This window comes from Gopherus flavomarginatus, chromosome 2, assembly GCF_025201925.1.
Source record: "Gopherus flavomarginatus isolate rGopFla2 chromosome 2, rGopFla2.mat.asm, whole genome shotgun sequence".
Classification (NCBI taxonomy): Eukaryota; Metazoa; Chordata; order Testudines; family Testudinidae; genus Gopherus; species Gopherus flavomarginatus.
Window position 1 is genome coordinate 79,474,013 of NC_066618.1, and position 27,247 is coordinate 79,501,259.

The 27,247-nt window shown below is 41.9% G+C and overlaps 1 protein-coding gene across 2 annotated transcripts in view; it reads right to left on the reverse strand.

The window, feature by feature from the left end:
• SNRK (SNF related kinase) overlaps positions 1–27,247 on the reverse strand; it is a 104,563-nt gene that overhangs the window by 23,219 nt on the left and 54,097 nt on the right. For both annotated transcript variants that reach the window (XM_050938386.1, XM_050938388.1), the window contains 2 exons: positions 6,815–6,956; positions 2,542–2,754 (listed from right to left, as the gene is read on the reverse strand). In XM_050938386.1, coding sequence (XP_050794343.1) covers positions 2,542–2,754; positions 6,815–6,956 — 355 coding nt within the window. The remainder of the gene's footprint in view (positions 1–2,541; positions 2,755–6,814; positions 6,957–27,247) is intronic.

Here is a 27,247-nt window from a genome sequence, read left to right on the forward strand (position 1 = left end):
GGAAGCTTCATATAGTGTGGAGTACTTAACTGCAATGTCTGGAACTGCTGAAGTGATTGGCGAGACTTTGGTAAAACCTGCAGCCAAAGTAATGGTGCAAGTGATGACTGGAGACAAGGCTAGCAAAGCTGTACATCATGTTCCCCTCTCAAAAAACACTGTTCATCGTAGAATCACAGATATGGCCAAAAATGTAAAGCAGCAATTATTGTCAGGAGTACAAAAAAGAGTCGCTACTATGCACTGCAAGTGGATGAATCCACTGATGTTGTGAATTTAGCTAATCTTTTGTTGTTTGTCAGATACGAGCTGAATAAAGAAGTCCATGATGATATTTTGTTCTGCCAACTTATGCCAACACATACAACTGGAGAAGCTATTTTTAAAGATATTGATGACTTTATCAAAAACAGTGACTTGGATTGGAGTTGTTGTGTTGGAATACGTACGGATGGCGCCAGAGCCATGATTGGTTTGAAGAAAGGAGATGTTGCGCGTATTCAAGCTTTTGCGCCAGAAGCAAAATCAACTCATTGTTGCATTCACAGGGAAGCACTCGCCACCCAGAACATGCAGACAGATCTAAAGCCAGTACTGGATGAAACTGTGAAAATAATCAGTTTTGTGAAAGGCCGCCCTCTGAATGCCCAGCTGTTTTCTCAGCTTAGTGATGAGATGGGCAGTGATTACACACAACTCCTATTTCACACTGAAGTGCATTGGCTTTCATGTGGAAAAGTTCTGAATCGCCTGTTTGAGCTGTGAGAAGAACTGCAAGGTTTTTGAGATGAAACCTTTAACCTGTGAGACTGTATACACTACTGGAAATGGCTATGCAAACTAGCATATATTGCAGATCTCTTTGCTCATTTAAACAACTTCAGTCTATCCTTGCAGGGGAAACTCATATCCATATTCCATGTTCAAGACAAAGTGAGCACCATGGTCGCAAAATTGAAACTGTGCATAAACGTCTTAGTCATCATGAACTGGATTCCTTTCCATCTCTTCATGACTTAGTAATAAACTCGACTAACGAACTTGATAGTGATGTGTTGCAAACCATGAAGCAGCATTTGGAAAGCTTGCAGAAAGATCTTCGTAAATATTTCCCTGAACCGGACAGCACCTCTGAATGGATAAGGAACCCTTTTATCATCAATGTTCAAACACTGCCAAATAATCTCTCTGCTTCAGAAGAACAGCTCTTGGAGCTAGCTTCAAATAACTTCCTGAAAACAAAATTTGAGCAAAATACACTGGCATGATTTTGGTTGGGAGTTAGCTCTGAATATCCAGCTCTATCGGACAAAGCTGTCAAGTATCTTCTGCCTTTTCCCATCTCGTATTTGTGCGAGACTGGATTCTCTGTGCTGATTGGCATCAAAACAAAAAATCTTAATTGTCTTATTGACGTGGAGCCCCATCTTCATCTTAAGATCACAAACACTGAGCCAGATATTCCTGCAATGGTGTCTGGTCAAAAGTAGTTCCATCCCTCGCACTGAATTGTTTGGTTTGTACTGAATTTTTCAATACCGAAATATTAAGTATTAAAACTAGTGCTTTCTTCACTAACCTAACCAAACCAGAGTATTTTAATTTCAGCATGATACGAATTCACCATTATATATATATATATATATATATATATACACACACACACACACACACACACACTGTTCTGCCAGACTGTTGATTCGCTTCTATTATTTTAATTATTTCTAGTACTTTCTATATGTAACTATTATTTCTATTAAAACTTTTGTTTAAACTTGTACGTAATATAATTTTGTATTAATTTCTAATGAACATTTAATCCAGAATTAAACGAATTAGGAGGGTGTTATAAAAATGTGACTACCGCCCATCCCGTCCCCCCAAAATTATCTTCACTGGATAAGGCGGTACGCCGGTAAGACAAATGTCTCAAAAGGGGTATGCAAGTGTTGTAAGGAAACACTGCACCAGGGGATCACTTGCCATAGCAAGAGAAGAGCTGCTCCAACAACCATCACTGGCAGTCAGAAGGAACTGAAGAGGCAGTGGGTCAGCAGGGACCTATATACACTGCCATGAAGATGCAACTCTAGGGGGCTCCATAGCTGACCTGACGGGTACCACTAGGGGAAAACCCTTCTGATAACTGTGCATTGTGCGCACACCCCCACTTGGAATCAACATGAGCAAGCACTCAAAGAGGAACCCAATTTACCTGGCACTCATGGTGAATTTGATACTTTTTATTTGTAAACTGAATGGATCTGATAAGGAGTAAGTGAGACATTAAAAACAGAATCCTGCAATACTGTCTTTACAGAATTATTTTTCAGAGTAGAACTGCACTTAAAATTAATTCATCAGATTAAATCTACACTACTTTAAATAAAGAACTCTATCACAAGCTCAATGTGAGGCTTTGTCTCAGCATTTAGAAAGAAGCAGAAAGTCATTTTTCTGTGATTGCATTAAATTTTGTAGTTCTCAAGTTAAATATAATGTTAAAAGTGTCAAATTGCATGTAGAAAATTGGTAACTTACTCTACTATTGTATCTCGATCTGCTATATCACCAAGGACCATGCGTTGTATTATACTGTTGTGTTCTTCCTCAGAAAGGTTTTTGTATGAAACCAGAGGAATATTGTACTTTGTTGCAGGTGATGGGTCAACTCCTTGGAGCCATGGATGATTTTCAATCTCTTCCAAAGACGCTCTTCGCTTTGGGTCTCTCTGCAACATCCGTGTAATTAAACTAGGAACAAAAAATAAATCTATAAACAAAACATACTAATATATTCAGAAAGTAGCCATCACAACAGCAACACTAGGAAGAGGACTGTTTTCCTATTGTTACTATCAGCTCATAGTAGCCTCTTTAAAGACCTTCCAGTAAAAATAATGCAAGTATAGTGCGACTGGAAACTCAATCTGCAGTCACGAAAGTATTCTAAATGACAATGCAAAACTGAAATGAATAAAACTGAGTCATAAAAACTGCAGACATAGTAAACTCCACCATTTCCATTTGATTCACTTGAGCTCTTTCACCTCTACACTCTTCTGACTTTCATTTTCTGTTGGTTGGCACAGTACTTTTCACAGTCATGCCCCAAACTAGGTGGCCTCTAGGTGTTACTCCAATATAAATATTGTTTATTATTATTAATACATTTTTTGCTATTGTCATAAAGAGTAAGGAATTCCAAAAAATGTAAGAAAGACAAGGTGGGAAAGGTAGTATCTTGTATTGGGCCAACTTCTCTTGGTGAAAGAGACAAGCTTTTGAACTTACACAGAGGTCTTCCTCAGATATGGGAAAAGTACTCAGTGTCACAACTAAATACAAGGGTGGAAGAGATAAAGACTTAACGCATGTTGCAAGAGACCTTTCAAGGTGAAATGGCTAGTTAATACCTCTACAATTATAGGACAAAGGAGAATTAGTGGTTACGGACTGTTGTAATGAGCCATAAATCCAGTGTCTTCATTGAGTCCATGATTTCTGGTATCAAGCAAAGTTATGTATTTAAGTTCCCAGGCTTGTCTTTTGAAGGAGTTGAGCAGGTTTCCTTTGAAGACAAGGACTTGGAAGTCAGATATGGAGTGATCATTTGTGAAGAAAGTGTTCACTCACAAGTGATTGGGCATTTTTATCTTTTATCATTTTTCTGTGTGAGTTCACTTGAGAGCATAGTGACTGTCTCGTGTCACCCACAGACCAGGACATAACAATTCTAAGCGGCGCCAGCCTCTCATAACAACAGATGCTAAACTTGCAGACATAGCCCCACTTCTACAATGATCAATACCCCCACAACAAACCTTTCAAGATCCATGGGTCCTATATGTGCTTATCACACCATGTGGTGCACCTCATCGAGTACACTAAATGCTCCAACAACAACTGTGTGGATGAAACAAGACAATCACTACGCTCTCAAATGAACTTGTCCTTTTCACCAACAGAAATTGGTCCAATAAAAGATATTACCTCACCCACCATGATGCCTCTAATATCGTGGGATCAACACAGCTACAACAAAACTGCCAACAAAGAAAAGTGTGATTTATTTTAAAGTAGGAACCAGGCTCTAGGTTCTTAAGTATCAGCAAGAGGAAGGGGAGCTGTCCCATCTGTAGAGAGAAAGAGCTGAGGACTCTGCAATGACAAGCTTTTTCTTTATGGGTAGATGGTAAATCAAGTGATATGTCTCCAACTGCTGGCAGGCAGAAGTGTAACCCAAGCACAAACTGTCACAGAATGTACAGAGAATGGCTATTGTATGACTAGCACATTTCTACTTGTGTAATGTATGCAGAACTTCAGTTTATGCCATGGCAAATGACAGCATTTGCCCCAAATTACCTGCTTTGCACAGGACATGGTGGTTGAGGATATTTAGTGTTGATGCTCCACTGGAACCATAGCAAAAAAGGTAAGGGGTACAGCTATGAAGGAATGCTTGAACTCATGTACCAAGCATGCTAGGCAAGACAACAATGGTTAATCTAACTACATGTTATAATGCAATGTATACCACAGGTTTATTTTTTTAAAATATAGGAATATGAGTAGAGAAAAGAGTTGCAAAGGCAAGAGGAGGTCCTATATTTCCTACACTGTTGACTCCTAAAAACTGCCATGAAAAAGGAGGGATATATACTGAATATCATTAGTCTGTCTTTTTCTCTTTTAATTTTTAAATCTCAAAAAGGACAGCTGGGTGGACTACAGGAAAATAAAGGACAGCTTTCTTCTCCTTTGCCAATATGGTCTCTGTCTCCAAAAGATGTGTTATGCGTAGATCGTAGGTTCACAAAGTTTTCACTCTACTTAGTATTGCAGGTACAAAAGGGTTCCGAGCTTATCCATCAATTTTGCTGTGCTTTCTATATTACTTACTAAGGTTCTTAACGTCTCTTCCCCAAGAAAAATGGGCAGAAGTGGTGAAAAAAAGAAATCACAATCTTTACTGCACATTTAGAACTGAAACCCACACATGCAGGACCCGGTATTTCCTGATACTGATTATTGACCAGAGGCTAGTAAATATGGCATACCAAATCCTATCTTTTGGGGGAAGAACAAGACAGGGGAGCGGGAGAGGCTGGTGCACAGAATGATCAGACCTACCAATTCTGGTTTTGGCAGTGACAATTTCACTCAATACATTCATAGGAAGGGTGGAAAAATTGTTATTGGTTTATGGAGTCTCAAGGGATTTCTTCTAGCAGTGCTCAGCTGATTAATTCTTTCTCGTATACCTCTCCTGGATTGTTAACTATCAATACTTCTAAAACATGTAAAACAACAGCTTTTCTGCATTCCTGATTACGCTAAGTCAGTGGAATCAGCAGAGCACAAAAAAAATAACTATTGCTCACCTATGACACTGAGTGCAGCACTAAAAAAATGCACTAGACTACACAGGTCATATATGAACACAGGTATGGCTATTACAGCAGGCACCAGAAAGTGGAAGACATTCATCCGGTCCATGCAAAAGATCAGGCTCTGCTTGAGCTCCAGCGTTTGGCATAGAAGGAAATCTCCTGGAATCTTATACAGGCACTAGGACAGTGGTCCCCAAAGTGGGGGACAGAGCAGGGCCCAGCCCCGTGCACACGGATGAGGAGAGAGCACCACCCAGCCTTGCTCTGCCCCAGCCCCAGGTCCCTTCCTGGCCCCAGCTCCCATCCCCCACTCTCAGACCACCTGTGACTCTGTTCCTGGCCTGGAGGGGCGCCAACACATTACATTACTGGTAAGAGGAGACACTAAAGCGAAAGTTTGGGCACCCCTGCACTAGGATATTCAAGACGTATGGAGTGATAAAATATTCTGCCATTTACTGAGAACTCTATGCTTGAAGAAAGATTCTAAATCAGAAAGAGGGAATCACATCATGGGGATCAACATTTAGGGGCTGAAGCTCCATGCATCAACCTGACTTCAATATATGGGAAATACCGAACAATTCAAAATCGTCAAAGAGCTGCAGTGAATATTCCAGAATAAGCATCTCAAAATGAATCATGATTCCTTAGTGCCATGTGCTATTTGCATAGATATTTTTTCCTTGACACTTGGTATGTTGATTTTGAGATTGCAATTTTAGGGCTACTCTACACTAGCAGCGCTACAGCGCTGCCACAGCAGCGCTTTAACATGGTTTGTGTAGTCACAGCTCTAAAAAACCACCTCCACGAGGGGCGTAGCTACCAGCACTCGTGCACTGTTTACACTGGTGTTTTACAGTGCTGAAACTTGCTGAGCTCGGGGGAGGGGGTGTGTGTTCTTCACACCCCTTAGCAAGAAAGTTGCAGCGCTGTAAATTGCCAGTGTAGACAAGCCCTTAGTAGGAGATAAACAAAAGCCTGATGCCGTCTTCTTGAGCATAACAACTAGTGACAATATCCTTGAACAACTATTCAAATAATGGTTTAATTTACCACCGTCCCAACCCAAAAATCTGTGACAACTTTGTGTAATGCAAATGTGTGGAGAGTCTCAGGCTCAAAACATTTCAAAGGAACAAATTCAATCAACTTTGATAAAGACTGAAAGAGCCCACGAGATTAAAGACATTGTAGTAACACTGCGCAAGAAGCTACTTAATCAGTACTAACAGAAGAATTAACAAGTTAAGGAAACTGCTGGTAACATAGCAGGGAATTTTAGCATTGGAAGCTCTGTAAAAAATAATATCAATAAAAACTTCCTGGCACCTGAGAAACCAGATTCTAGATAATGTGTTGGTAGTATACAACGTTTCTATGAATGCTATCAAATTACTTAATATTTTACTTACTCTTTACATTCTTTGGACACATGCGATGGCACTGTGTATTTGCAGTCCATGATCATAGTCAGTGTTTCACTGTCATTTGCTTCTTGGAATGGTGGCTGTCCACATACCAACATGAATAGGATAACACCCAGGCTCCATATATCTGTAAATTACAATACATGTTTTAAACTTATTGCTTGAGACAGAAAAAATACTGCCAATGTAAAGTGTTTGCTAAATTTCCATTAAGGTTTCTAACTAATTTAAACATTATCATCAGACTGTCTTTATAGGAATTAACAATTCCTTTTGTAATAAATTTACAATTCCTTTGTAATAAAGTATAAAATAGAGTAGGCTCTACATTTTATTGACAGCTTTATGATTTTGGATGGAAGGACCAAAATTGATTTAAAGCCATGCAGGAAAATATGGGAGTGCATTACAATCTTAAATATATATCTATTTCCTGACACCTCAGTTTTTGCTGCATTTAATACTGAATTTCAAAAAAAAAGTTGGTTTTTTTTACATGGGTTAAAGCTTTATGATTGCTCATGATTACAATTAATTGTGAGTAACACTTCTGAATTTGTTAACAGTATCCCATCTCATTTTGCGGCAAATGTTTATTCAAAGTCAGAGAATATTTTACCCATTCAAAACTAGAGAATTCATAGAGCTACAGATTACTGAAAACCAAGTTTGTAGCTACTGTATCTGCCCCTTCCGGAGGTCTGAAATAAACAGTTTTCAATATTTACATGTTACTGGATGAAGCACTGGAACAACCTTCATTTTTAAGATTTTGGGGATAATAAGGAATTATGTTTTTTATTTTACTGGTAAATCCCAAATTACATTTCTCTATTCATTTTATTATAAATATTTAAATCCAGTTCACTACTTGTAATTGGTATTATCATCCTCTTTAAGCAGCTGGGTTTAAATTTTTCTAAATTATTTAGGAACAGCCAAACATATAATGCAGTTAACACAGGGATTCCTAGTAAACACCGTCCAGTTACATCTTGTAGGAAAAAACAGTATTAATTTTCTTATTTCCTGATAAGGTGACATACACCAAAAGATTAAAAGTAATCATAGTAGCACATCTGTGCATTATGTCACTTTTTTCTACAACATGCAATGCTTCAATGTATTGAGTGAATTTTAAAAAGTTAACTCTCAGAAGGAAGCACTACTAAGAAACTTCACAAGACAAATGACAGTCAGCAAAGAGATCTGAAGTGTTATAGATAACAGGAGATATGTATAGTATTGGCTAACAGATTATACATAGGAGCGAGGGCAATACTCTAAGATTTCAAAAAAATGCTCCATTTTCTGTGGCTTCATTCGGGTACGACTATACTACAAACAAACAAAAAAAACCACACCATAGCAGTGAACCTCAGAGCCCAGATCAACTGACACAGGGTCATGCTATGGGACTAAAAGCAGCAGCATAGGCATTCCCAGTCAGGCCCAAGCTCGGAGACCCTCCCGCCTCACTGGATTTCAGAGCCTGGACTCCTGCCCAAGCAAGAACATCTATACAACTATTTTTTGCCCCATAGCATTACCAGGGTGGATAAAAAACAATTTTTTTTAACTAAAAAAAAAATCAGATTTTTGTTATTTAAATCAGATTTTTTGATAAAATGCTTTTTGAGGAAAAACCTATCTAAAGATAGTTTTAATTAAGATACATTATAGCTCAAAGATACATCATGGAGTCGGGATTATAAATTCTAATTCTATAGTATGAGACCATATATTCATGTAATGTTTAAGAAAAGTTTTGTAAATGAGTTCCAGTAGTTCATGGATTAGGGACCCAATCTTATGAGGTTCCAGGGGCTTCTGTATAGATTATTTAGGTTAATCTTTCTATCTACCCAATGGTACTCAGTGCTTAGTCTAGGAGATACCCTCAGAGATGCTTAGTTTTTGTAGTTCTCAAAACTGTGGATTTGTGTCTCCAGAGATAACATGCTCGTTAACAGCAAAAAATGTTTTTAAATAAATAAAAATATAGAAGTGGGAAATAACAGACCTCAACACTATTGTCCCTCTGCAAATTTGTGTACACAGAGTCAATCCCTTACCTCTCGCTACAAGTGGAAAGTTTCAAAAAGTTCAATGAATAAAAGATTGTTGGGGGTGGAATAGATCCGGACAAGGAGATAAAAGTGAGAAGGGAGAGACAGGCAGTAGAAACAAAAGTGGAACTGTTTGAGCAGCATATTCCAGAAGTCTTCAGGTCTTTCTGAGTGTAGCCTTCACTAATTTGAGCTCTACCATACCATTCTCTCACTAGAAGGGAAAACCTGTAATGGCAGCAGGCCATAAAAGAAACCCAGTCTGGGAATATTTTAATGAAGTTCCTCTACCTGTGGGTGTCATAAACTGATAGTTAAAGGTTAATGTCTCTTTTACCTGTAAAGAGTTAACAAGCTCAGTGAGCCTGGCTGACACCTGACCAAACGACCAATCGGGAGACAAGATACTTTCAAATCTGGGTGGAGGGAAGTCTTTATTTTGTGCTGTTTTCTTTGTTCTCTGTTCTCTCTTGGGATTAAGAGAAGCCAGTCATGTAACCAGATTTCTCCAATCTTACTGAAACAGACTCTCAGGTTCCAGATAGTAAGTAATAGATAGAAAGCGGATTAGATTTGTTTGTTTTCTTTATTTGCAAATGTGTATTTTGCTGGAAGGATTTTACCTCTGTTTGCTGTAACTTGTATTTTATGCTAGGGGGAGGGAGTCCCTCTAGTCTATATAGCTGAAGACCCTGTAAACATTTTTCCGTCTTGATTTTACAGAGATCATTTTTACTTTTTTCTTTCTTTAATTAAAAGCTTTTCTTTTAAGAACCTAATTGATTTTTTTTTTATTCCTGTGTAAGACCCAAGGGGACTGGGTCTGAACTCACCAGGGAATTGGTGGGGGAAAGGAGAGAAGGGGGAGGGAAAGGTTAATTTCTCTCTGTGTTAGGATCCAAGGAGTTGGGATCGGTGTCTCTTCTCAGGGAGAGAGTCTGGGAGGGGAAGAGAAGGGAGGGGGGAAGGTGAATTTCCTCTCTGCTTTAAGATTCAAGGAGTTTGAATCACAGTGATCTCCCAGTGTAACCCAGGGAGGGGAAAATCTGGGAGAAAGGAAGGAGAGTGGAATGGTTTATTTCCCTTTGTTTTAAGACCCAAGGGGTTAGGGTCTTGGGTTCCCCAGGGAAGGTTCTGGGGGACAGGGAGTGTACCGAAACACTATTTTGTTACTTTACGGTACTATCACTTTGGATGCAGTTGTGATAAAAAACAAACAGCTGGAATAGGCAGATCTTCTTTTTACAATTTCACCTTTAAGGTAGTACTGAGTTTCGGTGAATGCAATGAGTAATACTAAATGAGCAGTATGGTAATAATAATTAAATAAAGGAATTGACTTATTTTGTTTAGGAGAATCTATTCTCAACATACAGGGTTCTGAAGACTATCCACCTTCAAGATCACCATCATTTTCTATAGTTATAGAGTTATCTGCCAATGATAGTGTTTCAGTCACATCATGTATGTCACATAGCCACAGTATATATCACCTGTAGCAAAAAGAAAAAAAAAAACTCCTTCATCCAGAAACAACAATAGATAAATTTGTGATAAGAACCAGCAGATTACAAAAAGGTAATTAATGAAAAAATTGCCCACTTTGTTTATGCAACAAACTCTCCTTTCCGTATGACTGAGAACCCACATTTCATTAACGTGGTTCAGTGTTGAGTACTTTGCTGGATCAACCCCTACAACATTAACTTCTCTAAAAGTTCTACAGGATATATTTGTAGTGAATGCTTTCCTAGTGTAAGTTAAACAAGTGATTCTCTTTCACCATAAAGTTGAGTTGCAATAAATTTGAAGAGGACGTCATGGAGTATTCTTCTCCCCACACACAAATACAGATTGTGAGAACCCATTTCTATTTATGCACAGAGTACATTCAGTTCATGTGTTTCATTAACAGACAACTGCTTCATTTTCATGAGCCTTCAATGTACTACTAAAATGTTTTAATTAAAACATTGCCTAAAAATCTTGTTTAAAACACACTATCTACGATTTTTCTGTATTTCTATATTTTAATTAGCATTTTAAGAGAGCTAAGCAAATAGTACATCTTCCTCCTCCCCGCCCAAGTCAAGTGCTGGAGCTATCTTTAGAAATTTCACATTAGTATCTTCTTTGCATTTTGTCAAATTTGCAGTGAAAGTGTTCTTAAAACGAACAACATGTGCTGGGTCATCATCCAAGATAGCTATAACATGAAATATATGGCAGAATGCAGGTAAAACAAAGCAGGGGACATACAATTCTCCCCCAAGGAGTTCAATCACAAATTTAATTAACACATTATATTTTGAATGAGCATCATCAGCATGGAAGCATGTCCTCTGGAATGATGGCTTAAGCATGAAGAGGCATATGAATCTTTAGTGCATTTGGCATCTAAATATCTTGCAACCCCATGTGAACAGTGCCATGGGAACTCCTGTTCTCACTTTCAGGTGACACTGTAATTAGGAAGTGGGCACCATGATCTCCCGTAATGTAAACAAACTTGTTTGTCTTAGCAATTGGCTGAACAAGAAGTAGGACTAAGTGGACTTGTAGGCTCTAAAGTTTTACATTGTTTTGTTTTTGAGTGCAGTAATGTAACAAAAAAATTTTACATTTCTAAGTTGCACTTTCATGATAAAGAAATTGCACTAAAGTACTTGTATGAGGTGAACTGAAAAATACTATTTCTTTTGTTTCTCATTTTTACAGTGCAAATATTTGTAATAAATAATATAGATTGAGCACTGTATACTCTGTATTCTGTGTTGCAATTGAAATATATATATTTGAAAATGAAGAAAAACACCCAAAATAGTTAACAAAATTCAATTAGTATTCTATTGTTTAACAGTGCGATTAATCACAATTTATTGTTTTGAGTTAATCGCGTGAGTTAACTGTGATTGACAGCCCTAATAAAAGCTGCTAGTAATTAAGTTGGAAAAGGTTGGTTTTTAATACCATCAAATGAAAAAAACAAGGCAAATTCTTGATCATAGTCAAACTTCAATGAAGTACTGAATTGCCTGCATAATATTTTTAGCATTACATACTTTTATGTTTTTAAGGAAGCCATCACTTTCACATATGGACGAAACAAAGAACAGGTTTAACAAAGATTCAGAAACAGGGCTTGAAGACTTTTTGCATTGCTGAGATACTTCAACACTTTCTCTGAACATGGTAGCTGCAATAATTCTGTGCTGTCAAAGTTCAGAACTATAAACTATACCAAACTTAATTAACAATGCTGTATTTTGAAATATTCCAGGCAAATGTGATATTATTTCCTCATAACAATCTGTACTTTTTTACTCTGAGTTTTGTAACACATTGTGTTCTAATGCAACCAGGAAATCATTGCGGGTAGAAATAAAGATGCAGTTTTCACTCCCACCTCTTTCTCTATAGAAACTGTGGTTGAAGAGACAGAACTTAAAGCTCATTGCTCTTCACATCAGAAGCTACAGGCAAAATAACTTAGCCAGGAGTCTCAGGGACACAAATTACTTGCTTGAATTGAACTTTAAGAGTTTTCTGAGAACTAGCAACAGTATCTAAATGGAAATAATATATCTGAAAGGAAGCCTAAGCTTAACTCGTAAAAGAAGATACGAGACCACTGAACAACTTGGCACACTTTCCTCCTTTAATGGTATAGAGAACTGAGGCCTGAACTCACTTTACTGACAAGCAAGGCCTTTTGTCTACAGCCTTTTGCAGAGAAATAATGCATCTGTTGAGAGAGCAGACCTTTCCAAAACTATGGCTTTAGAAGAATGCCTAAAATTCTTACTAGTCTACTGCAAGGACAAGAGGAGCTGGAAGAACTGAGTTGTTACAAAAAAAAAAACCAAAAACCATCCCTGGAGGGAATCCCACCCCAAGAGCCATGAGGTTGAAAGCGCCCCTCCAATGCAAGGACATTACTAGAAATCTCTCTTTACTAGGGTAATAGTCAGTCATTAAATGAATTGTGGGCTACATGGAGAGATGTAGCAAGAAACGATCAAAAAGTACGGACATCTGGCAAAATGGATTTCAGTGCTTCCCTCTTAAGGTGGCTAAACCTTCACTTAAGCACTCAACTAATGATCATGCCACAGAGAGAATGAAAAGAAGTGGTAAGTTGACCCACAAACAAATCCAGAAGACCTTTTCAGTGCCCCATCTGTTTTCTTTTCCAGGAATCTTACAGAGTGGCATACTTTTAATGAAAAAGATATCAATTAGTAGACTTTACAACCAAAAGTTTTGCCTAACAAGAAAAACGAGAGGAGGATAGTCTAGTGGTTAGGGCACGGACTGGGACTCAGGAAACCTGAATTCAATTCCCAGCTTAGCCACAGACTTTCTGTGTGGCTCTGAAAGTCAGTTAATCTACCCTCTGCCTCAGTTCCCCACTTACAAAATGATCATTGAGAATAAAATCCATTAATGACCGTGAGGCACTCAAATACCATGGCAATGAGAGGCAATTAAGTACTTCAAGAGATAGAGGGAGCTTAGCAATATGGATGGGTAGTGCAAACTCTGATTCAGGTGCTGCCACGGGCATACTGATGACATTAGAGAAGTGATGAACTGAGAGTGGACTGTCCAGTTCCAGTTACTTAACAAAAGGCAAGTTCCCCTACATCAGTGGCTGAGTTAGTCAATCTGATTCTACGAATTTTGCTTTGGTGATAACTTTACGTAAGAAAATCAAATGGTCTTACATGAATAGCTTAAAGAAATGTAGTTCTTTTAGACTTTGTCTACACTACGCACCTTTTAGCAACATAGCTGTGTCACTACAGCCGTGCTGCTTAGAGGCACGCAGTGCAGCTGCTGTTTGTCGGCAGGAGAGAGCGCTCCTGCCAACAAAGCACTGTTCACACTTTTTGTTGATAAAACTTTTGTCGTTTAACACCCTTGAATGACTAAAGTTTTGCCGACGAAGTTCCAGTGTAGACAAAGCCTTAGTTACAAAGACTCAGTCTCCTCACTGAACATGGTAGATGATGACTTTCCCAGTAACAAGAACCACCTTGTACAATAGAAACTTATAGTTATGAGCACCTCGGGAATGGAGGTTGTTCATAACTGAACAAACCATTATGGTTATTCTTTCAAAAGTTTAAAACTGAACCTTGACTTAATACAGCTTTGAAACTTTACTATGCAGAAGAAAAATTGTGGTTTCCTTTTATTTTTTTTAGTAATTTACATTTACCACACTACTGTACTATATTTGCCTTTTTTTTTTTTTCTTCTCCTTTGAGTCTCTGCTGTACCTGACTCTGTACTTCTGGTTCCAAATGAGGTGTGTGATTAACTGGTCAGTTCGTAACTCTCAGATTCTACTGTATTCTGTCTACCAATCTGTTGTTTTCAGTCTAACAGACCCAAAGATTGTGAAGTGGCAGGCTGAACAAAAATGGGCTGGAGCCTTAGAAGCTGCAGCTGGCTTACTTATTTTAGGTAGGAGAAACTGTGCAGGAGGGCCTGACTTGAGAACTTGCTCCCAAAGTCTGCTATGATTAGAAAAGCAAGGTCTGTCATAGAAGAGTGTCCATGCTCTATCATACAGAGACAACTTAAGAAGAGAGGAGAGACTCCTATATATTATTAGAGAAGTCTATGCTGGTTGTACCAGTTTTTCTAAGGCCTGGTCTACACTATGCAGTTAAACCGATTTTAACAGCGTTAAATCGACTTAAAGCTGTACCCGTCCACACTACAACGCACTTTATATCGATTTAAAGGGCTCTTTAAATCGATTTCTGTAGTCCTCCCCAACGAGAGAAGTAACGCTAAAATCGATATTAACATATCGGTTTAGGGTTAGTGTGGCCGCAAATCGACGTTATTGGCCTCCGGGCGGTATCTCACAGTGCACCACTGTGACCGCTCTGGACAGCAATCTGAACTCAGAGGCACTGGCCAGGTATACAGGAAAAGCCCAGCGAACTTCTGAATTGCATTTCCTGTTTGGCCAGCATGGAGCTCTCATCAGCACAGGTGACCATGCAGAGCTCATCAGCACAGGTAACAATGCAGTCTCCTGAGAATAGAAAAAGAGCTCCAGCATGGACTGCACGGGAGGTACTGGATCTGATCGCTATATGGAGAGAAGATTCAGTGCTAACAGAACTCCGTTCCAAAAGACAAAATGAAAAAATATTTGAAAAAATTTCCAAGGCTATGATGGGAAAAGGCCACACCAGGGACTCGGTGCAGTGCAGAGTGAAAGTTAAGGAGCTCAGACAAGCATACCAGAAAACCAAAGCAGCAAAGTGAAGATCCGGATCAGGGCCGAAAACATGCCGCTTCTAAGCTGAGCTGCATGCAATTATAGGGGGCTGCACCACCACTACCCCCCCCTTGTCCGTGGATTCAGAGGTGGGGGTTATAATCTCAACCATGGCTGAGGAGTCAGCGGAGGGGGAAGATGAGGAGGATGAGGAAGAGGAGGATGACCTTGCAGCGAGCACACAGCACTCCGTTAGCCCCAACAGCCAGGAGCTTTTTGTGACCCAGACGGAATTACCCTCCCAGCCCTCCCAAGCCACTAGCCCAGACAGTGAAGCCATGGAAGCGACCTCTGGTGAGTGTACCTTTGTAAATATAAAACATGGTTTAAAAGCAAGCGTTTTTTAATGATTGATTAGCCATGAGGGCTTGGGATGCATTCGCAGCCAGTAAAGTTACTGGAAAAGTTTGTTAACATGTCTGGGGATGGAGCGGAAATCCTCCAGGGACATCTCCACGAAGCGCTCCTAGAGGTACTCCGAAAGCCTTTGCAGAAGGTTTCTGGGCAAGGCAGCCTTGTTCCATCCACCATGGTAGGACACTTTACCATGCCATGCATGTAGCAAGTAATCGGGTATCATTGCATGACAAAGCATAGCTGCGTATGGTCCTGGTGATTGCTGGCATTCAAGAAACATCCGTTCTTTATCTCACTCTGTTATCCTCAGCAGAGTGATATCATTCATGGTAACCTGGTTGAAATTAAGGAATTTAATTAAGGGGACAGAGATGGTCATTTTCCTACTGGGCTGTTGCTTAAAAGAAATCCTTCCTTGCACATAGCAAAGCTGGGGGAGGGGAGGAAGGATAGCGCTGAGCTTTTTAGCGTTTGGCCAGCAGGAATCTTCCCAGCTAACAGCCACGTGGTGGGGGAGGGAGGAAAACGGGGGTGATTAGCAGTGATCTTCCAGGATACCAGCCATGCGGTGGGGGGAGGGGTAAAGCAATCCTAGAGAAGTGGACTGGGGAGGAGAGGGGTTGGCATCTGCTGCTGCTTGTTAACAGGAAAGAAGCATCAGAGGGCACTGTGTATATGAAGGCTGGAGAAGCTGAAAGACAGTGGCTTACCATGGACGCATGCAAGCTGAATTGTGATGCCCGGACCTGCATCTGTGAGATCTGTAACACCAGAGCCGCAGGCACTCAATATTAAAAGATGCAAAATGCGACCTTGTAGTGAAATCACATGTGCTATGTAAGGTGAATAGTGTTGTTCACTGTGAAAGAGTATAACCATTGTTCTGTAAAATGTATCTTTTTAAATACTTCTCTCCCTTTTTTCCTTCCCTCATGCAGCTGCACAATTTTCAAGCCTCCCTACTCCATCCCGAAGGCTAGCTCAGATAAGGCGGAGGAAGAAGAGGACGCGAGATGAAATGTTCTCTGAAATCATGAAAGTAACCTGCAATGAAAGAGCTCATCTGAAGGAATGGAAGGACGTGGTACCAAAGTACAGGAAAGATGCCAGTGAACGTGAGGATAGGAGAGACGCTCGAGATGAGAGGTGTAGGCAGGAAGATCAGCGGTAGCGGGATGCAATGCTGGAGCTGCTGCGTGATCAAACTGAAATCCTCTGACGTCTAGTGGATCTTCAGGAAGAGCAGCGAGGTCACAGAGTGCCGCTGCAGCCCATGTTTAACCACCCTCAGTACTCACTATGTTCCATATCTTCCTCACCCAGATGTGTAAGAACACGTGGGGGAAGGTTTGTGCACCCGCCCACTCCACCCCCGTGGACAGTCCAACCAAAAGCCTGTCATTACATTGAAATGTGCTTAATGGCCTTTTCCTTCCCTCCTATCCTCCTCCCAAACCACACCCGGGATACCTTGTTAATTCTCTGCCTATTTTTATAATTACTTTTTAATAAAGAATACATGCTTTTTAAATGATAGTGACTTTATTTCCTTAAACAAGCTGTAATCAAAGGGGGAGGCTGGGTTGTCTACAGGAAAGGAGTCAATAAAGGGGGGAGTTCATGAAGGGGAAACAAACACAGCAGTCACACCGTACCCTGGCCTGTGATGAAACTCGTTTTCAAGGCTTCTCTGATGCGCACTGCTTCCTGGTGAGCTCTTCTAATCGCCCTGGTGTCTGGCTGCACGTAATCAGCGGCCAGGTGATTTGCCTCAGCCTCCCACCCTGCCATAAAGGTCTCCCCCTTACTCTCACAGAGATTGTGGAGCACACAGCAAGCAGCAATAATAAAGGGGACATTGGTTTGGCTGAGGTCTGAGCGAGTGAGTAATGTGCGCCAGCGAGCCTTTAAACAGCCAAATGCACATTCTACCACCATCCTGCATTTGCTCAGCCTGTAGCTGAACAGTTCCTGACCACTGTCCAGGCTGCCTGTGTATGGCTTCATGAGCCATGGCATCAAGGGGTAGGCTGGGTCCCCCAGGATAACTACAGGCATTTCAACATCCCCAACTGTTATTTTCTGGTCTAGGAAGTAAGTCCCTTGCTGCAGCCGTTTAAAACAGAGTAGTGCTTCTGAAGATGCGAGCGTCATGAACCCTTCCTGGCCATCCCATGTGGATGCTGGTGAAACATCCCTTGTGATCCACCAGTGCTTGCAGCACCATTGAAAAGTACCCCTTGCGGTTTATGTACTGGGTGCCCTGGTGCTCCGGAGCCAAGATAGGGATATGGGTTCCATCTATCGCCCCACCACAGTTAAGGAATCCCATTGCAGCAAAGCCATCCATTATGACCTGCACGTTTCCCAGAGTCACAACCTTTTGTAGCAGCAGCTTAATGATTGCTTTGGCTACTTGCATCACGGCAGCCCCCACAGTAGATTTTCCCATTCCAAATTGATTCCCGACTGACCGGTAGCTGTCTGGTGTTGCAAGCTTCCAGAGGGCTATTGCCACTCGCTTCTCCACTGTGAGGGCTGCTCTCATCTTGGTATTCTGGCGTTTCAGGGCAGGGGAAATCAAGTCACAAATTACATGCGAAAGTTTCACAGCCACTGCGAATTGTCCCACACCTGCAAAACTATGCAGTCCCACCAGTCTGTGCTTGTTTCCCGGGCCCAAAATCGGCATTCAATGGGTAGAACCTCCCCCATTACCAGCAGGAGCTCCAAAGCGCAGGGGCCCATGGTTACGGAGAATTCAGTGTCCATGTCCTCATCACTCTCATCGCTGCGCTGCCGTAGCTGCCTCCTCCTCGCCTGCGTTTGCAGTTCATGGTTCACCATAGACAGCACAAGAATGTGTGAGGTGTTTACAACGTCCACGATTGCGCTATTGATCTGAGCAGGGTCCATGCTTGCTGTGCTATGGTGTTTGCTCAGTTCACCCAGGAAAAAAGGCGCGAAATAGTTGTCTGCTGCTTTCACAAAGGGAGGGGTGAGGCTGTACCCAGAACCACCCACGACAATGATTTTTGCCCCATCAGGCACTGGGATCTCAACCCAGAATTCCAAGGGGCAGGGGAGACTGCGGGAACTATGGGATAGCTACGGAATAGCTACCCACAGTGCAACGCTCCGGAAATCGATGCTAGCCTCGGACCATGGACGCACACCGCCGAATTAATGTGCCTAGTGTGGCCGCGTGCAATCGACTTTATAATATTTGTTTTATAAAACCGGTTTATGTTAATTCAAAATTATCCCGTAGTGTAGACATAGCCTAAGCTGCTACTTGAAGTAAACACCCACATTAACAAGTGTGTTTCAGACTATCTTCACTTAACTGTTTAGCAGACTGAAAAAATACCTTGAGAGTCTTTTCTCCCTGTCCCATTTCTATTTTTTTCTGGGTTGTGATTGAGAGAAAATTTAAGACACACTGGAGCAGGAGCATGCTGCTACAACCAACTCCAAGCAAGGCAGAGTGGGAGCCGTGATCGGCTGGACCTGAAGATGGGGCAGTTAAACACACCGGCCCAACCTGCCAGGGGCTTTCCCTACACAAGCGGCGACCCCTGTTTGAGAAACCCCTGGTCTTGTCAATGATGCAGATTTCATTTTACAAGTAAGAAATTAAGGGAGAATGATTCTTACTTATTCATCATACCATAATTCCACTAGGGCTTCTGGTGGCTGATCACAAAAGACTAAGCTTCAGACGTTAATCTAAAATTGTTAATATATACCATCCATCAGTAATTTATTGAAAGTACTATGTCTTCAGATTCATTTTCACTTTCCATTAAAGGAATAATTTAAAACATTAAAAATGGGATCACTGGGACAGTTACACAGATGAAAAACACCAGTTGGGTTACCTTACTTATCTCCAAAAGGGAAGGACTGTTGCATACAGTATACTATTGACTGCTTTTAGTTTAGGGTTAAAATAACCATTGAGACTTCCACTACTCTTGCTAGACTATTCAACAGTAACAGACTTCACTGAATTTCTTCCTCTCTTGCACCCAGTATAGTATATGGGGCTTCATTAGGAGTTGTCAAGGCTGAATCCCCACTCTGTTACTCCGAGTGCAGAAGTGGGGGGGGGGGCGCAAGGATTCTAAAAATTAATACTTGCCACTCCAGGCTTGTATTAAACTCCCAAGGTTACAGCTTTTCTCTGACCTTGGCTTGGTAAACACTGCCACTACCCAAATGCCAAAAAAAAAAAAAAAAAAAAGCAAAAAAAACACATCCACACCTTGGACCCAGGAAGGAGCACTTGGGAACTCCTCCCTGTGGGGTACCTCAAGCCCTTTCCACACACCCCATTCAGGGAAGAGCTGAGGAAGAAAACAAAGGAAATAGCTGCTGCCACCAGCTAATCGAACAGCAAATGCACAAACCTCTTAGGACACCAAAAATCCAATCCTGTCCTTAAAAAGGTAAATTTTATTAAAAACAAAAAGGAAGAAAATACATCTGGAACTTAGGCTTTTGTCTAAGATTTTAAAAGAGCAATTTCAAAAATTAAGCACCCAAAATAGCTTTCTTGGGGGTTAGCTTAAAGGTTACCAGAAAATAAAAAGCATCTGGGGTTAGCACAGAGGAGTCCATCAGCCTTAAAAAATAAAATAGAAATAAACATAATTGCATCTTTCTAAACATTCCTAATTTACTTACATATTTGGGTTGTTAAAAGTAGTTCTAGATATGATCTGATAATTTTCATATCTGGTTCAAACTTTACACAGCATTCCTGTTTACAGCATTGCTGCTCTGTGTCTCCTTCTCCGGAGAACCACAGACAAAGGGAAAGTTCCATTCCCAATTTTAAAAAGTTCTACCTTCCCACTAGCTCTTTTGGTCAGGTGCTCACTTCCTTTTCTTTACCTGGGAGTCTTTTAACCCTTTACTGGTAAAGCAAGCAGAGAACAGCTACCAAGAGGGATTTTACAGCTAACTGGCTGAGTGGGTGATCATTAAAAGGGAGCTATCCCCTCCCCCAGTTCATTTATCACAGGAGTGTCTATTTGGCAAAGATAAATGGTGTGAGAGCACAGCAAAAAATAAAAGTCAGGCAATATGAGCCTATAAAGTTCGAAGATTCCATTCAAAACAGGCTAAAACCATGTGTTATAGAAAACAGTTAAACAGATCAAATATTATATTTACTGCTCACACCAAACATCTTGTAAAAGACGATTAGCAGAATGCAAAAGGAAGTGGTAAAAAACTGAAGAAAAACAGGAAATGTTTAACAACTCTTCAGAGTAACTTCATAGACAAAGATACTTCAAAATAGGTAATGGAAGAGCCTGTTGCATAGAACTGAATTAATTTCAATCTATCACAGCTAGTCAAAGAGCAATGAATGACCCCAACATCAAACAAGATCCTCTGGCTAAAATGGTATCTTTTCACACACACAGCTTAGAAAGATGTCTGCACTTTTTTCCATATTGTAAGAAATGTTGGACAAATTACCACTTCTCAGCTGTTCTCAGCTAAGATCAAGTGTAGTTCAGAAGGACTTGGGCCCCCGAGAGCAGCACCAGGTCGTTGCCGGCGACGGCCGGGTATGGGCCCGACGCTCCAGCGCCATCCATTTTCAGGTAGTTAATAGAGTAAAACTCATGCTGGTCTCTCAACATTTAGAGATTTTAGGTCTACTTGGTTTTTTTGTTTTGTTTTTTCTTTCCTGTTTTTTAGCTACCTATAGCTTGAAATGGGACACACCATTAAACACCTTTCCCGAAAAGAGCTGAAACAGACTTTTTCTTACTAGAACTCACCCTAAAATATTTATAACAGCACAGCTTGCCAGCAATATCAAATCAACAGCCTTTTATATGCCACGGACAAAATGCACTGCTACGCATTTTCTGGAATCTTCTTACAGATGCCTACCATTCCATATAGCACATTAGCTTACCACACAGCACATTAGCTTACCACACAATCTTGTCATTTCTTTAAATATTTGTTTCTATTATCCTCAAGACCGACAGTTGCTTACTGTACTGTTCTACAGCACAATGATACATTACAGAAAAAACATTGTGTGTTTCAGTAACAGGTTACTGTCTATAAACAGAATTAAAGGTTTCTTTCCCTCCTCCAAAGTAATGAATACTTTTAGGAATGACTTGGCTCAAGGCTGGATTTAAAAAAAAAAAAAAAAAAAAAGTTATATAAGTGAATAAATGGCCCATCTCTTTCTTCCCCCACTTTTTCAGACAAAGATTTCCAGAATCTACAGATGAGCTCTAGATTTTTAAACTCTTATTTAAACTTTATGCACATGAGTAAATTGTGAGGCTTACTCAATAAAGGTAGAGTGTTGGTGCTCGTGCCTTGTGGCCATAGCCACCCCCTGGCTACATGAGGCAGTGCCTCCCTAAGCCTTCCTCAGTTCCTTCTTACCCCCGTAGCTGGAGTCAGAGCTTTGTGTGGTCTTAACCTCATAACCTTTCAACTAGTTTAGTCTTCTCTTGTTGTATATAGTTAGTAGTACCCTTAGTATTAGGTAGATTAGTTTTAGTTGTAATAGTTTAAGTTTTCCTCGGTAATGCCCTCATTGGGGTTTAAACATTGTTCTTCATGTGGTGGAGCGTGCTTGCTATGTCTCAGCAAGGCCCATGTTAAGAAGCGTGCAATCTGCAGATGTTCAAGACAGACTCAAGTGGCTTGAGACCTTTATCTGATGCAGCACCAGCTTGAACAGGCCATTGGGTCTGGTTTGGCACCAAGGACCTTGTCGGGTCAGAGGTTGCCCTTCGACTCCAAGAGTGCTGCCGCTTTGCATTCTGCAGCAGGTGCCTCTCTGAAGAACTGGAGGAAAAGACCAATATAGACCACTCCAGGTCTCAGGGGGCACTCTTCCACTTGCATGGACAGGCATGGAGTTGGTCCCAGCATACAGAATGGTGCAGGTATCTCTAACACTTCCCCGATACAGAGTAAGGAGGTTAGAAACCCTGTAACACTGACTCTGGTTCCAGCCCCCAGATGTCTGTTGAGTCCAGTACTGACGAGGAAGATGTCAGCATCGATTGTTTTGACATCTGCAGCTTACCAGGTAGCTAGAGACCTTCTATGCCTTTCAGTCCCAACCTCCTTTGGTTCAGGACTTTGCCAGGACTGTGACATCTATAGCCCCATCAACTGAATAAGCTGCTGAACCCCATGGTGTGTCAGCATTGCAGCCCAATGTTTCCCTTCCACAGGCTGTGGAAGCAAGGCTAGTACTGGGAGTGGCATGGGGAACCTCAGTACTAGAAATCTCCTTGGCACTCCTGCAGTCGGCACAGCAAATGTTACTATGATGGCTTTCACCACCCTCAATGTTGGTACTGTCAGGTGCTCCAATAATGCAGCTGACTTCAGGGTTGTTCTGGATGATGCACAAGTCCGACTGGATACTCACACTCCCTCTGGTCTCGTTCTGCCCTTATCTCCAGGATCTCAAAGTTCCTCAGCATCTGACTTGAGTCACCATCCTCCCACTCTCCATCACCCAACCACATCAGGGACCATTGGCCCATTATGGGTACAAGGATTGGCATTTGTCTCATGATCAGGGACAGAGGCTCTTGGCCTGGTGCCTACTGGCCATCAATGCCTTATCCGTGCCAGTGGCCTCCACGAAATCCATGGGATGCTCCTCAGTCATGGAGGTCCCTCTCTTTGTCTCGCTCAAACGTGTGACTGCTGGCCACGTTTATGGTGGTGAACATCGATCTGCCACAAGCCCAGGCGCTGACGGACCTTCTCTCTGCGAAGCCTCCAGGGCCATCCCACCATGGTCTGTAAGCCCTAAAACAGAAGGCCCTTCATCTCTGAACAATTCCATGCTCCCTGGTTCATCCTTCCCTTTTGTAACAGAAGATTTTGATCAATACCAAGATCTTTTGCAGCATGTAGCTGCTTCCCTCGGTATCCAGGCAAAGTTGTTGCAGGAGAATACCCACAAATTGAGGGGCTTTACTCCCCTCCAGTCCCAGATTCCCTAGTTGCAGTGAATGATGGAGCCCAACAGGGAAGGTTTAAGTCCACCCCTAAGAACAGCAATTCTGAATGAACAGACCTCATGGGCAGGAAGATTTACACCTCCTCTTCCTTACTGATGTGAATTGCTAATGAGCAAGCCTTGCTGTCCAAATACAGTTTTGTTAACTGGACAGCTACATCAAAGTTCATAGACCAGCTGCTGAGGCCTCATGAGAGGCATTTTGGGCATTTGTCACTGAGGGTTGTTTGGTGGCTAAGATGTCCTTGAGGTCTGTGCTAGACATCACAGACACCTCGGCCAGGGTGACAGCCTCTTTGCACACCATGAGAAGGGCTTTCTTGCTGTGGAATTCAGGCACTGCCCTGATGTCCAGCAAGCCGTTGAGGATTTGCCCTTTGATGGCCAACCACTGTTCTCAGACAAAACTGATGAGATGCCATACTTCTTCAAGGATTCCAGGGCTATCCTGCAGTTCTGGTGGAGGGATGTACACACCAGTGGTGCAGAGGTGCCATTACAGCATTCAACAACAATGGCAACAGCAGCAGCAGTGTCTGCAGCACATTTACCAGGCTTTCCCTCCTCCAAATCAATGGGATTACCCCAGAAAGGGGAACAGATCCCACTAGAGGAAGCAGGTGGACCAATCTTGCAGTCCTTGTTCAGGTAGTCTCTGAAACCCACCTCCTGGAGGCAGTACTATGAGAGTCACTTAAGGGGACTAAATGGCTGCATCTAGACAAAGAAGAATGGTTACTTTCTGTAATTATGGCTCTTCAAGATGTGATTCAGATGTGTATTTCACGACCCACTTTCTTTCCCTTCTGCATCAGAGTCTTGTTTCCAAGCATTTGGTGTGAAGGAAGTGAGGGAGGACTGGAGAAGTGCCACCTCACGTAGCCAGAGGAGGCACTATGGCCATGAGGTGCAAGTGCTGCAGCTCTATGGGTATTGCTAGGAAAACTTATCCAGCTCCGGTGCACTGGGTGTGCACACAATTAACTGGAATACACAGCTGCATCTCTTCTCAAAGAACCACAGTTACAGTAAGTAACCATTTCTTCCTATGGGACATCCACTGTAGGATGCATGCGCACCTGTGCACTCTCAACCAGATATCTGAATTAGTAGCATCCACAGGTCCATACTTGCACATTACACAGCCTTAAATAAATTTTAATTTTATAATAAATTTGTAATTTTAAATAAGAAAATTAAAAAATATCTGTGATATACAAAAATAGTTAACATCTTAGTGACGAGCCAAAAGAAGGATATATGATGAATACATTTTTCATTTCCAAGTTAACACTAATTTGCCCTCCTCAGAAATGGATGCAAGAGAAGAGGAGTTGGGGGGGGGGAGGGTAGAGGGAGTAAATTGTGAAATTTAGGATGCACCTTTTGATGCTTACAGCACTAACACAGGGGCTACAGGACTGGAAGTATACACTGATTTCAGAAAGGCAGACTGAAGCTAAATCTTTATTAATTCCTGTAAGGTGTACACACAGTCATCAAGATTTTCTAATGAAAACCACAGTGCAGATTTCAGGGTCGGATTTGACCTTTAGAACCATGGACCACTGACCTAAATATTCACTGCTGAAATTACTAACATAAATATAGAAGTGAGGGGTTCTAATTACTAACCAACTAACAGAATGGGGATTGGAGGGAGGGTTAGCTCAGTGGTTTGAGTACTGGCCTGCTAAACCCAAGGTTGAGAGCTCAATCCCTGAGGGAGACATTTAGGAATCTGGGGCAAAATCAGTACTTGCTCCTGCTAGTGAAGGCAGGGGGCTGGACTCAATGACCTTTCAAGGTCCCTTCCAGTTCTTAAAAAAACCTGAAACACTCCACATACTTTTAATGCTCTTTTAAAAGGTTCATCGGGAAAGGATTGTCCAAGAAAGATTCTCAGAACCATAACAACCAGGGCAGTGTACATTCAACTTCCTTACATAACACAGAGTCACTGCCATGGAAACCAAGCTACGTCACTGGCTGCCTCAGATCAAGTGAGCACCAGAGAGAAGTTGAGCACATCTGTTGTATTTAAGTGCATAGAATCCATAAAGGATATCCATTTTCATATTGCTTAAAAACAGAACTCCAGGATCTGATTAAAGTTAACTTAAACGTTTATTCCATTCTGAGGGCATGACGTAGTCCTCACCATGGCTCTCTGAAAATAACAATTTATGATTTACAAAGGCTGTCTGTGGCTTCTGTATCAAGAGCTTATCTGCTAGAATTTCTGCCATATTTCAAAAGTTATAGGCCATCATATAATATTGGTACATTTGTGATCGCAGGTCTCACAAAATGGGCATAGGTTAGCCAAAGCAGTCATATTATTCCCACTCAGCCACATGAAATGAGTGAAGCAGGAGTCCGTTTATTAAAGCAATTTATTCCAGACTCTTGTTGGAACAGGCAATGCTCTTTCAACACCTTAGATGGGGGTGGGCAAACTTTTTGGCCCGAGGGCCACATCTGGGAATAGAAATTGTATGGTGGGCCACGAATGCTTACAGAATTGGGGTTGGGGTGCGGTGAGGGCTCTGGCTGGGGGTGCAAGCTCTGAAGTGGGGCTGGGATGAGGAGTTTTGGGTGTAGGAAGGTGCTCTGGATGGGGACCACTGGGTTTGGAGGGCAGGAGAGGAATCAGGGCTGGGGCAGGGGGTTGGGGTGCAGGAAGGGGTGCAGCTCTGGCTGGGGTGCGGGCTCTGGGGTGGGGCTGAAGATGACGTTTGTGGTGCAGGAGGATGCTGGAGGCTAGGATCAAGGGGTTTGGAGGGCTGGAGGGGGATCAGGGCTGGGGCATGGGGAGAGGCTCAGAGGTGCAGGCTCTGGGCAGCACTTACCTCAAGTGGCTCCCAGAAGCAGCAGCATGGCCCACTCCAACTCCTACGCAGAAGGGCAGCCAGGGGGCTCCACTCTGCACACTGCCCTCTCCCCAAACACCACCCCTGCAGCTCACGGCCAATGGGAACTGCAGGGGTGGCACTTGGGGAGGAGACAGCATGCAGAGTGGAGCCCCCTGGCTGCCCCTACATGTAGGAGCTGGAGCGAGGCCATGCCGCTGCTTCTGGGAGCTGCATGGACCGGCCCCCAACCCTGCTCCCCAGCTGGAGCACTGGAGTAGGGCAAGCCTCAGACCCTCCGCTCCCCAGGGGGAGCTCAAGGGCCAGATTAAAACAGCTAGTGGGCTGGATCCGGCCCCCGGGCCATAGTTTGCCCACCCCCTGCCTTAGATGTATAGCTGATAGAGGCAATCTTTCAGCTGGGTAAAGCAAAGGCCAATGTATACTACTCAGTAACACCTGGAGTAGCTGTGAACAGAGTCTATAAATAAAGTTCTCATCTATTACAGTAAACATTCAGATTAATTTTAAGTAAGCAAGCAAATACCTACCAGTTTTATTAATAGCTATTCTTCATTAAAAACAAAAAAATACAAAAACCAATTCATTTTACTTAATTCAGCTCATGTGAGAAAAGGCAGACCAGAACTTGAGTTTACAAAAGTGATGTAAGCTACCAAGGGTTTAATTTGGCACGGAGATCATAGAAATCCCATATTACAGAACTCTTTCCACAGAGAAGAATCACGGCTGTGTTTCTGCTCCTTCACACAGCAGCAGTACTGCAAGAGCAAAGTG